The following is a 12,758-nucleotide window of genomic DNA, read 5'->3' as shown; positions in this document are numbered from 1 at the left end:
AAAGAGCACACCTGCAGCCATGAGCTAATAGAAGCTATTTCACTGGGCTTGAGAAAAATACATTCTCGAGTGGCTGTATGTACAGCAAGTAAAAATTAAAAGAAAGGAGAGGCCCTGTTTTTTAGGAATTAAAATTTATTTCTCCTAATGGTCAGGTTTGTTACACTCTGCATTCTGGCAGTTAGATCTAATATAAACCATGAGGCCCGTTTGTAAGACTGTTGTTCTAATTGTGCTGCAAACTTGATTTTTGAACCACCCTATCCTAGGAAATGACAGACAGACAGACACACAGCAGGAGGAGGAGGAGGAGGAGGAGGAGGAGAAGAGTTGGTTTTTATATACCACTTTTCTCTATCTGAAGGAGGCTCAAACAGTCGCCTTCCCTTTACAGTCTCCTTCCCTTTCCTCTCCCCACAACAGACACCCTGTGAGGTGGGTGAGGCTGAGAGAGCCCTGATATTACTGCTTAGTTAGGACAGCTTTATCAGCTCTGTGCCAAGCCCAATGTCACCCAGCTGGCTTCATGTGGGGGAGTGCAGAATCAAACCTGGCTCACCAGATTAGAGAGAGAGAGAGAGAGAGAGAGAGAGAGAGGGAGGGAGGGAGAGAGAGCATTATCTATTCATTTGAAAATTCCTGATATCACTGCTGCAATTCAAGCTTACAGAAAGGAGAATCAATTGTCTGCCTTTGAAGCTTAGTGTTGCTGTCTAGTCATTTCTAACCCTCCCCCTGAAAGTTAAATAAAGTAAAATGGCTGTCTGTCACATTCTAAGGAGGAACACATCAAATTATGATTCACAAGTGCTGTATAACTGAGTGAACATTTTAAAAAGTAAGGAAACATTGAATGCTCATTGATCAGTTGATTAAATCCAGTTATTTTACAGCTAAGAACAAGGCTTTAATACGAATACAAAAGCATCAGAAAACAACCAGTACTTCACAGCTATTTTTTTTTGGGGGGGGGGGGCTTATTGTTGCAGTCCAGCATTAGTGGTTGCTCTTTCATGCCATTCAAGACAGATCGACAGGGGTGCCACCAATGAGCAGCACTTCACATACCATCATGTTCAAAATGGTTTCCTTGAGTTTTCAGCTTCCTTGGCAAAGAGCCCCAGTACGCATCTTTGATCACACTGTAGGATTTATCAGCATAATAAAGTGGAAGTATGGGTGCGCCAGGATCTGGGCCAAATTATTAATCTTGCTGAATCTATCAAGTGTTCATGAGCTCAGTACAGGAGAGAAAAATATGCCACAAACTGGTTTGCAGGGAAGCCCTACTCAGCACTTCTTTTACTAATACAAATAGTTATGTCTGACATATCAAACAGAACTGGCTCACTGATGCATCAAGATAATTAAGTCCTTGTTTTTCCAACCTCACTCTTCCTTTTTTTTTTATTTACAACAGGATGCATTTAGGTGCTTAATTAAAAAGAGTATCCCCAGAAGGTTAGCATATTCACATATTATATTTCACTTTTTTCCGCACCAAGCATTTTCAAACTGCTGCTGTGGCTCATACAGTGAGTTAGGGTAAATATCCGTACATATGGCTCCTTTTATTCCCCTCTTTTGGAATTATCACTTTAATTTAATTATAAGCTCTTCTGGTGTCTTTTCTTTTCTTTCTCTTTTTTTTTTACGTTTAACAATGCAGTCCCCCCCAAACACATGGAACAAATGAAACCAAATCAGTGTAATATGTATAACCTTTGGCCTCTACTTTCAAGCCTAGCTTTTTCACCATCATCCTCAGCCTATAAATCTGTCGTTACTGTGTGTCACCAAGGTACCTGAATGCTGCACTATAAAGAAGACTGGCCATAGTATGCAACGCCCAGTGGAACGTTTCCAAATGCATGATGAAAGGCACAAAGCAAAAAAGTTCACTAAGTTCCTAGCAAGCTAAATGCTCAGATGGTATATCAAAGCAAAAGGAAGTTCGCAATAGATTATGAGTGGTTTGTTTGTTCCCGATATTTGGCATTACTCTGGTGGTTAACCCAAATTTTATTAGCATTTGCTTGGTTCAGATGGTAGCCAGGAGTAGCTTTTATCAGCTGCCAAATCCCCACTACCAGAAGACTTGGCATGAGACCTGGTGAGGTGGAGGTGGGACAGGTGATGTAAAACTGAATTGTGGCATAGATGGTAGTACTTCTACATATCTTAACCCTTATAATAAAAGCAGTATGGGGTGGAAAGAGGTCTTTGGCCTCATCACCTAACTACTAATCAGGTTGGCGCTGTCCAGGTTGCCCCACTCCTGATTGGCTGTCCATCTAATAAATAGCCAATCAGGAAGAAGGCCCTGCCTCTGTTGATCGCCTCCCACTCCAACTTCTTCCATTTGGAAGAAGTGCCAGCCCAATAAGCAGGAGCTGGAAGGAAGGGCAGAGGGCCTGGGACTGAATGCTGGTGGGGCTGGGGGAAAGGGAGGAGGGAGTCCTTGCCAGGGCTCGGCCCCGCCCCAAGCAGCCCCAGCCTTGCCAATTCTTGGTGGGGCTGCCAGGATAGTGGAGGCAGGAAAGGAGTGCCCACCAGCACCTCCCCTGCCCCCAAAAACCCCACTGCAGGCTGCGGGGCCCTCCCCAGGTCTTTTGAGGGTGGGGGTTCCCAAAACTAACTGCCTGCTGATAACTCCCCTCACCCCCAAAAACCCTGCCACTGCCTGCACGGCTCTCGCTGTGCCTTTTTTTAGGGGGGGGACAACTGCTCACCACCAACTCCCCCCAAAAAAGCCCCACCACGGCCTCCCAAGCCCTTGGCAAGCCCACCAGTGCCTCCCCCCCAGGCTTGCCAATGCTTCTCCACATCTTGCCTTGCCTGCCCAGCCCTGGGGGGTGGAGGCCTAGCACCAACAAGCTATGCCCCTAGTATCTAAGAATTGCATTACGCATTCATAATTTTTTGGCTTTGAAGAATTCACTGATATAATGCCCAAAACATATTTTAAGCACAGCATGGCAATTCACCATAGTTAATGTTAAATATAAAAGTTAGGGCCAGATCAGTTCCTACTATTGCCTATTGGATGGAAAGAAATACATATTTACATTTCAGCAATTACATTTTCAGAACCACAAGAGTACATCAGGATAGCAAATTCTGCTGAGATTTCAACTTGCTGCCATAAGAAGGCAGCACTTAAGCCTCAGGACCCAAAAACTGGTAATCAAAGCAGCCTTGGACAGGTAAACAGCAGAGACAGCATTATCGGTGTGTTCTGATATGCTGTCCAGGACGTTTTGTTACAAGGGCACCACAACATACATTCAGACGAGCTACAGATTTACTCCAGTCATTTCTGTCACCAACCTCTTTGTAGTGATTTTTCCAAATCTTTGAGAAATACCAAATCGTAATACCTTCTTTTGCTTTCCTTAATTCCTTTATCTTCTATAGGTAAAGGTATTCCCTGTGCAAGCACCGAGTCATATCTGACCCTTGGGGTGACGCCCTCTAGTGTTTTCATGGCAGACTCAATATGGGGTGGTTTGCCAGTGCCTTCCCCAGTCATTACCGTTTACCCCCCAGCAAGCTGGGTACTCATTTTACCGACCTCGGAAGGATGGAAGGCTGAGTCAACCTTGAGCCGGCTGCTGGGATTGAACTCCCAGCCTCTTGGGCAGACAACTTCAGACAGCATTTCTGTTGCCTTACCACTCTGCGCCACAAGAGGCTCATTATCTTCTATATGAACATAAAAAATTAGTGGAAGATGGAAAAAATGGCTTTCCCATTCTACTGGGAGATTGACTACAATAAGAATTTCTCTAATGTGTCTGACTGAGTTCTGTAGCCATGATATAGGTGTCTGTAAACTGTCACCCAGAGGTGCAGTCCTAGAAGTAGTTAGATGAGTTTAATTTAAGTTATGTCAATATCCTTTCAGGAGATTATACATGTGCACCATTTCTCTTTAGGAAAACTTTTATTTAATCTAGAAACAAAGTATTTGCCGACATTATTTTTTCTTTGACTTTATAAAAGTTTTTTTGCTACAAATTATAGCTTCTGTTTTTATGTGCATTACTTTTGATCACTAAAAGTCACCTGGACTTTACACAGAAGGGCAGGATATAAACACTTTAAGAAAATAACAGGAAGTTTTTCTAAAATACTATATTGTTTACTTTTTACTTTGGGTAGTTAAGCTTCATAAAAGCTAACAATATAGGACTCTAAGTTCTGGCTCACATCTAACAAATTCTACCCAGGAAATATGATAGGAAAACCTGACCACTGGACAAAAAAAAGATCACATATGCACCAATTCTAAAATGTTAAAATAAAAATCAGTAACACAATAGAAAGTTATAATTCTCTTCCTGGTTAATGATAAAGGTAACTTTAAATGCTATATTCTGAATGGTTTATTCTTGGGCTTAGCAGCACATCTCTCTTGAGACAGGGCTAAAAAAAAATCCATCAATTACTCAATTAGTAATTTTATTTTCCAAGAGGTAGTGGGAAGAGAAGGAAAAGGGACTCCAGAAATGCCCAAGGCATCTATGCCCTACTTCAAAAGCTCAAGAGAAGAAACAGGGCAAAATCCTTGATAATTATGAAACCATGTTATTAGAAGCAAATAAAATTGAAACCATTCCAGGATGGTTTTCTTGAAAAGAAAAGACAAAAGAAAGACCCTGTTACTTACTAAATACCAGGAAACGAGGAGACATTTTCTTTTAGAGCACTTATTTGATTGGGTTTGGGTTCCACAAAAGCTAAAACAGATTTGAAATTTGAATCCTCTGGATGTGCATGTCTACTATTTTATATAAGGACAACAAAAAGGGCCAGAGAAGCAAGGCTCAGCATTAACTGTCAGCTTCAGAACTTGTTTTTTAAGTAGAACACCCAACCCCAGGACTGTCAACACACAGCAGGGGGAGAGGATTTTTATCAAAGTAGCAGGTCTGTGTCCCTTACCCACAGCATCCACATCATGACAGGAGTATCTGCAGAAGGGTTCAGCCAAGATACTTAGGGTGTGTTCACAAAGACCCTGCTGTAGATGGAATGATCAATGTATGGTGTGGTCATCAAGTGTGTAGAAAGGGTGCCATAGCTATGACAGATATTCATGTGGAGAAAAGGCCTTCACCAATCCTAACTGGCAACTAACAGTGCTTGATAAAACAAACAGATTTGGTCTCAAAATAAAACTTAGAAGTCCAACAAACAGGCCTCAAACTGTTAAGTGTTGTTCTTATCATCCCAGCAACATACTCTCCTACCATGACCCACTGTCAACATTTATCATTTACTGTAACATATCACTGCATCTGATGAAGTGTGCATGCACATGAAAGGTTATACCTTGGATAAAACTGCTTTGGTCTTTAAAATGCTGCAGGACTCAAACTTTGAGCAGAACAGACAAATGGAAACAACATGTGGAAATAAACACACCACCATCCCCAGCACAAATCACCGATATCAGTTATTTCTTTGTACAGTGGTGTTCATTCCCATACATTTATTAGGTAAGTATCATATTTCTGAAGCATGTTATAGTTCCTCCCTCATCCATTACATAGTGCAAGTTAAGTTCCAAATGTCCACGTGTGGTTCAGCAAAACAAAGAATCACTGGGCATAATTCAGAAATGGAGTTATGTTCTACAAACGTCAATATCAGTGTCCCCCATCTGAAGAGACCAGAGGTTCATCCCTGCCAGGAAAACCGATTGCTGCCATCGTCTCTGACGAGAGTCACAGAAGCCCCTACAACTTTCTACTGGCTTCCATTCTAGAAGATTCTCAGCCAATCCCAACTGTAGCTGTAGCCATTTCAATGTAAAAACCCCAGGTATTGTATACTGTTTATAAAAAGCATCAACACTATTATTAACACACCATAAACCAGATGTGAACTGCAATTTGTTTTTAGAAACCTACCCTCAGGTTTTGTTTTGTTTTTTATGGGGGAGTCAGGACAACGGTAGAATTGTTACACAAGTCGGGGAGAGCTCAGGATTGTTACACAGTATTGGGTATTTTCCAAGCTTTTAAACTGAGTTTCCCTCACTCCACCCTCCAAGCTTACTACCCAGACCCCCTGGCAGCAATCTCTTCAATCGACAATCATATACCATCTTTGCACACAAACACGTGTGCATAACTTACTGCTGTATGTGTACATAACTAAATTGACGCTTTTCCCCTCTAAAAACAGCAAGCAGAAGAAGGTGGCAGGGAAAGGGCAGCTACTGTAGACAAGTACCCTCAGTTCCACAACTGCCGTCAGTACTACAGTAGTGTGGGTAGCCGCTACATCATACAAGTGGGAGTAAAGTGTCTCTGACTTTAATACTGCAAGATTTTCTCCCACCAAAGATCTTCACAGACCTCAAGACATCTGTGCCTCCAGAGAGACCACCTCATGGCACAACTGAAATAATGCAAAGCACTGTACCAAACAGCAGCTACCAAACAGCAGCTTCCAATCTCCAGTTTTTCTCAGTCATTTTAAAAAGTAGCTATAAGCCAAAACACTGTAAAGTGATTTTGGATTTTTTGCTCCAGATAGAAGACCGTCTAAGACAGGCACCTTCTTCTGGCCTCGTTCTTTCTTGGCCAGTGCTGAGGGGAGGAGGGGGGAGATGAAAGAGTTTTCTTTATAACATCTCTTTATAACAGGGGTAGTCAAACTGTGCCCCCCCAGATGTCCATGGACTACAATTCCCATGAGCCCCTGCCAGCATTCGCTGGCAGGGGCTCATGGGAATTGTCGTCCATGGACATCTGGAGGGCCGCAGTTTGACTACCCCTGCTTTATAACATGGACAGAGGCAACATACACAGTGTGTGGCATCATCAACCATCTCTGAACCAACAACGTCAGAAACCTTATAATCAACCCAGATCTCTAGGAACTTTTTGGAACACTTGGCAGTTTGGTTTTATTATTGCTATTTTGTTGGACTTTTATACCGCCATTCTCCCACGGTGGGCTCGAGGCGGTTTACAACATGGTTAAAATACATGAAAACAGTGTGACGTATTTGGAAATTAAAGTTAAAACTGTAAAAGCTAAACATCAGCTCACTAACAATGACCTATCTAACTAAGCCCACCACCACCACACACCCACATCAGCCACCGTTTTTCTTGCCTGCCCATTGTTTTGGGCAGGTTACATCTGCCAGTGGGATGGGGAAAAGGAGGGGAGGAACCTGAGAGGGGTGGGGTCAGGCCCATTTTTATTAGATTGCTGGAGTTTAGTGCTTGTGAAAGTCCCTTAAAAGTTTGCACAAACAGTTTGCTCAAGTGCTAGATCTCAGGAGTTTGAGATCTTTCCTAGAAGCGACCCAAAGAGGGCCCATGAAGCAGAAATTGGCAGCTAGCGCAAAGGTGCAATTATTTCATCTTGCCTCTGAGATTTTTGAGTTCTTGCAAAAACAAGAGCAGGGATGACTTGGGGCAGCGGGTATTCCTCAGCAGTGTGTAGAATAAATGCAAATTCCTGGTTGCACTCTCTCATCTTTTTCTTTCTTTCCATGGTAACCATGTAAATAGGTTTCCTGTCTGATTACCTTTGTTGTGTAGCATAAACACATAAGTGGAACTTCTTTCTATCGTTTATTATCAGGCTTACTGATTTGCAGCGAGGAAAGTTCAGGGAGGCTGCCGCCAAACACCACTTAACAAAGGCAGTGCCTCTTAATGCAAGAGGCAAGTATAGTAGAGACTCAACCGCTTTCGAGGTAAGACTGTAGCAAAACATTCACCCAGGGACACAGAGGCATGGGCAGACATAAAGATAATTCAGAGAAGGATACTTTACAGTTATCTGCAGGCTATAATAAGAACACAGAGCTTTATTCTCAGTGAGGAAAAAAAAGGCTCGTAATATATATTTAAACAGGAACTGCATTACTCTGTATACACAAACAAATTCCTTTGGGCAGACTATGTTTTAGGCAAGCAATAAGGGGGGCAGGGAAGGAGACAGCAGTTCAAGGAAGCTCTGTTCCTGCTGAGCAAGGCAAAAAGGAGAACGAGGATCAACTCTCAAGCATATCAGTCTGTCCAAGCTGGCTTATAAACAAAAGAGTTCTAGCTAGCCAGCTAATTGTCCCATTCATGGTGCTGTGCCTGATCTACCCACCTGGCCCATACTGATCAGATTATCTTCCCATTTGCTTGTCTTTACTGAGCCTGCTTTGTTTGCCCAATTAACCCCTGTATTTATTTCAGATGAGAGAAAAAGACAAGGAGTTCACCAGATCCATAGCCTCTCAACATGGTTCGTTACTGATTTCCTTCATGTATTCCTTTAATACAGGAGTAGTCAATCTGCGGTCCTCCTGATGTTCATGGACTACAATTCCCATGAGCCCCTGCCAGTTAACTCTGGCAGGGACTCATGAGAATTGTAGTCCATGAACATCTGGAGGACCACAGGTTGACTACCCCTGCTTTAATAGACGTTCTGGAAAATCTCTATCTCCTCCAATCAGCCAGATGTTGTTGGGCAAATTGGCAAGCATATTTTCTCCCCCAAATCAAACCCGAAAAGCCATCCTCCTACTGGTGGGTGGTGGTATTAATCCCCCCCCCCCAAGGATTTGACAGAAGTTTAATGTCATTCCTCTCCTGGCTTTCAAGCCAGCAGTCAAAAGAAAGAGAAGACTCAACAATCCATTCAGGAACTGTTCTAAACTTACAAAATCCACAAAGCGCCATTTATCCTGAGAATACCGACATAAAAAAACTGGCAAGTACTGGACCTTGGGTCAATGACTTCAAATGAAATGCATCAAACAGTCAGTTTTGTCACAGAGACTCAAGCGAGGGATAACTGGCTTAGCAGAAACACCCTGATCAAGTGGATGCCAGACAGCGTTATCTATATAATAAAGTCCCTTGGGATTAGGGGGCTGTTCTGAAAGTCCAGCTGCCTCAAGACATGTTGGGAGTCCAAGGAAGAAAACAGCATCTCTCTGCTAGAGAACATGGCATTCACTTCCCTGAGAAATGCGGAGTGCACCAGCTCCGCTGAAATGAACAGACCCTGTTCAAGAGTCCTACTTCCTTCTTGCCTTGCCCCTATTCCTCTCAAGGCTTGCAGGCAGAGCCACTTCCCCACCAGACTGTGCCCCATAGACTGGCTCTCTTCCCCACTGGGCCAAATCCGCTGCAAGGGGTGCCTCTTGTCCGGAACCACTTCTGACAGACCCCAAATGACAGCGTGGCCTTCTGACCACGGGGGGTGGCACACCTTGCACGAACAGCAGACCTCCCCCTGCCAGGGAAAAACGGAGCAAGGCGCCAGCCTGTCTCCTTGCTTCGGCTCCCCGCACACCCCAGCCTCGGAAGGGGTCCCAAACTGGAGGACTTTAGGGGGGGACAACTTCGTCCTCTAGGGAGGGGGGCGAGCTCCCCTTGGCAGGTCTGACCCTTCCAAGTGTGGGTCTAATGCTGGGGGCGCTTCAGAAGCGACGAGCCGAGCCGAGCCTCGCCACTCCGGGCACACGGGCCATCCCAGCAGCCGCAGAGGCGCCCCGGCGGAGGCCGAGCGCAGCCCTTGCCCGAGCCCGGCCGCACTTCCAGGGGAGAAGCCGCCGCGCCGGTCTGCAGGAGCAACCGAGGGTCCCCCCCGACCTCGCCCTTGGGCTCCCGGAGGCGGCGTCGGCTGCGCCCCCACTTCCCCGGCCGGACCACCTGGGAAAGCGGCGGCGGCGGCGGAGAGGACGGGACCGGGGCGCCTGCCTGCCTGCCTGCCTGGGCGCGGGCATCAAGCGTTCGCTCTGAAGTTTGCGCCGCTCGCCTGGCTGCTGGCGGAGGGCGAAGGAATGCCGGGAAAGGCAGCCCACGGACTCGCCCGCGCCGGGCCCCGGAGCCCAGGCTCCCCCGCAGGGCGAGGGCCCCAAGAGGACCGAAAGACCCCAGCGCCGCCCGCCCCCCCCCCCAGGTTCTTGCCATCAGGGCGGGGAGGGAGACCACAGGGAGAGAGGGATGGGAACCTCACTATTGAGATAGATAGATAGATAGATAGATAGATAGATAGATAGATAGATAGATAGATAGATAGATAGATAGATAGATAGATAGATAGATAGATAGATAGATAGATAGATAGATAGATAGATAGATAGATAGATAGATAGATAGATAGATAGATAGATAGATAGATAGGTAGGTAGGTAGGTAGGTAGGTAGGTAGGTAGGTAGGTAGGTAGGTAGGTAGGTAGGTAGGTAGGTAGGTAGGTAGGTAGGTAGGTAGGTAGGTAGGTAGGTAGGTGAGCGGACGGGTCCTTCCGTGCGGCGGGTGGGGAGCGGCGGCGCGTGCCTTACCTGGGGCGGCGGCGGCGGCGGAGCCGGGGCTGCTGGCGCCGAGGATGGCGAGGGCGGGCAGGACGACCACTTGCAGTAAGTATCCCAGTCCCAGTCCGTAGCGGGCCGCGGCGGCGTCCAGTCCTTTGCCCATGGCTGCTGCTGCTCCTGCTCCGGCTGCTGCTGCTGCTTCGGCCGCCGGGGCCGGGAGGGAAAAGGCAGCCCCCGCCCCCGTCCCCGTCCCGCGAGCCTCGACTGTCGGGCGGCCGCAGGAGCGCCGGCGAGGGGAAGTGGCCCGACGAGCGCCGCAGCCCCGCGCCCGGGCGGGGAGGGGGGTGGGAGGCGAGGGCGGGGACGGAGGCGGAGGTGGGCTGCCGCCTCAGCCGCCCTTGGCCGCCAGAGCCGGCGCGGGCTCCTCCTCCTCCTCCTCCTGGTGCTGCCGCTGCTGCCCCTTCTGCTCCGGCGGGCACGAGGTGCGGGCGGCGGCCAGGCGAGCGGGACGACTGGTCATTGCATCGTCTGGCCAGGGAGGCGGCGGCAGGCGGAGGTGGCCGAGGCGGGGGGCGGGCGCGGAAGCAGCAGCCGCAGGCGCCGCCGCCTCAGCAGCATCCTCACTCGGGCGGGCAGCGAGGCTCAAGTGGCGGCGGCGCCAGCGCCACGCCGAGGCACACGCCCCTCCGCGCGCCTTGCCCTGCCCTGCCCTGCCTTGCCCCGCCCCGCCCGCCTGCAGCCGCGAGCGCCCCTCCGCGCGCCTGGCCCCTCTGCCTCGCGCTCCCCCCCCCCCCCCAATCGCCACCCCGGCCGCTGTAGGCGAGCGAAGCTAACGAAGGCGCCGCGCTCCGCTCTGGCCAATGGAGCGCTGCCTTCCCGAGCGACACCCGCCGCAAAACCCGAGCTGGACTCCTGGCCCGGACCGCCGGCCTCGCGCCCCCTCCGGCGCCCGCGGAACGCCACGCGGGCTGGGGAGGGAGCGGCGCCGGCTCCCGAGTAAACCGGAGTCAGCCCGACCGCCAGGGGGGATCGCTCACGTCTTCCGCGAGCGCCTTGCCGGGCGCGTGTTAACGCGTGCGGGAGGAGGTCGCCTGCATGCGGGTGCTGAAGCGGGTCGTGTCCATCCGCGTGGCTTCGGTGGCAGCGCCCGTAGCTTTAGCGTGGGAGGCCGGAGAGCTTGCACACCCGCACGTGCACACCGGAGTTTCCCCAGGCAATCCTATCCCGGAAGAGAAACGCGCATCCTTCTGGAACGGCCGCTTGCCGCTAAGGCAAGAGCAATGGCAGCACATGCTCTGCTCTCCCCTGCCTAAAATCACAGCGGCTGAAGCCCACCTGGATGCTTCTGGAGAGGCACTTGAGAGCTTGGCTGCTCGCTCTTTAAACCCCAGGCTTCTCCCAAGGAAAAGGCTGGCTTTTTAAGGAAGGGCACCTAACCAGGTCTCCCAGCTAAGCGAGGTCCGAGGTCAGTACTGGGAAGGGAGACCCCCAAGGAAGAGGCTGCAGAGGAAGGCAAGGGCAAACTGCCCTGAAAGCCCCTTTTGGGGTCGGCGTAGATTGGCTGGGACTTGACAGCACTTCACACACATCCAGCGTCTCCCATTGACCCCTCTTAGGTTTCAGGCATGCCCTTTGCCTTTATTTCTACTTGGCCGGCTAGCCCAGCATCCTCAAATCTTGGAAGCTAAACCGGGTCAGCCCTGGTTAATACTGGGATGAGAGGCGACCAAGCAAGTCCAGGGTTGCACAAAACCACCTCTGAAAACCCTGCAGGGTTGGCCTAAATCAGCTATGACCGGATGAGCCTTTCCACCACTGGGGTCCAGAAGGCGAGCCAGCCGTACGTGGGATGCTTCCTGCCAGCTATTTGCATCCAGCCACTCTGCTGGGTAGTTGAGCGTAGGGGTTGCTGCTGGAAAGGAATGGAACAGCTCCCTGTTTTTTGTAAGGATCATCTTTGTCCAGTGGAGTTCTCAACCTGAAACAGGAACACCGATGAAGGAAAAAGCCAAAATGCAAGTCAAAGTGAGCATAGTAAGGCTTTGGCAACTGAGCGGGGAGTCCATGGCAACATTTTCAGACTTGAGCCTGTGGGCTGCAGTCATCAGGGAGAGGGGTCTGGGGGAAGGTTAGTTTAGTTGCGGTTCCTGGTTACTGAAATGACCAAAAGCAATACAGAAAAAAAAAATCTGTCCCGGGCGGATACCAAATATTCCTGTGGATGGGTAGATGTACGGGTGACCAATTGCCAATAGCATTTTGGGTGTATCTTGTGGTATATTGACTACTTTTTAAAATTCTGTCCCTGTGGTTATTATGAAGGCCTTATTTCACAGTCAGAGTAGTTCAGCAGTGGAATAGGCTGCCTAAGGAGGTGGTGAGCTCCCCCTCACTGGCAGTCTTCAAGCAAAGGTTGGATACACACTTTTCTTGGATGCTTTAGGATGCTTAGGGCTGATCCTGCGTTGA

The 12,758-nt window shown here is 48.8% G+C and overlaps 1 protein-coding gene across 4 annotated transcripts in view; it reads right to left on the bottom strand.

Moving 5' to 3' along the window:
* Positions 1–10,977, bottom strand: part of UNC5C (unc-5 netrin receptor C) — a 360,728-nt gene extending 349,751 nt beyond the window's left edge. For 2 of the 4 annotated variants that reach the window (XR_013224913.1, XR_013224914.1), the window contains exon 1: positions 10,320–10,977. Coding sequence is in view for 1 of the 4 variants with exons in the window: in XM_077300836.1 (XP_077156951.1) it covers positions 10,320–10,452 (133 nt within the window). In the remaining 3 variants the exon portion in view is untranslated. The remainder of the gene's footprint in view (positions 1–10,319) is intronic. The other 2 variants (XR_013224912.1, XM_077300836.1) reach the window with 1 other exon arrangement.
* Positions 10,978–12,758: the final 1,781 nt, after the last annotated feature.

This window comes from Paroedura picta, chromosome 10 (assembly GCF_049243985.1).
Source record: "Paroedura picta isolate Pp20150507F chromosome 10, Ppicta_v3.0, whole genome shotgun sequence".
Lineage (NCBI taxonomy): Eukaryota > Metazoa > Chordata > Lepidosauria > Squamata > Gekkonidae > Paroedura > Paroedura picta.
The sequence above is the reverse complement of the archived record's forward strand: the minus strand, read 5'-3'. Positions and strand labels throughout refer to the sequence as shown.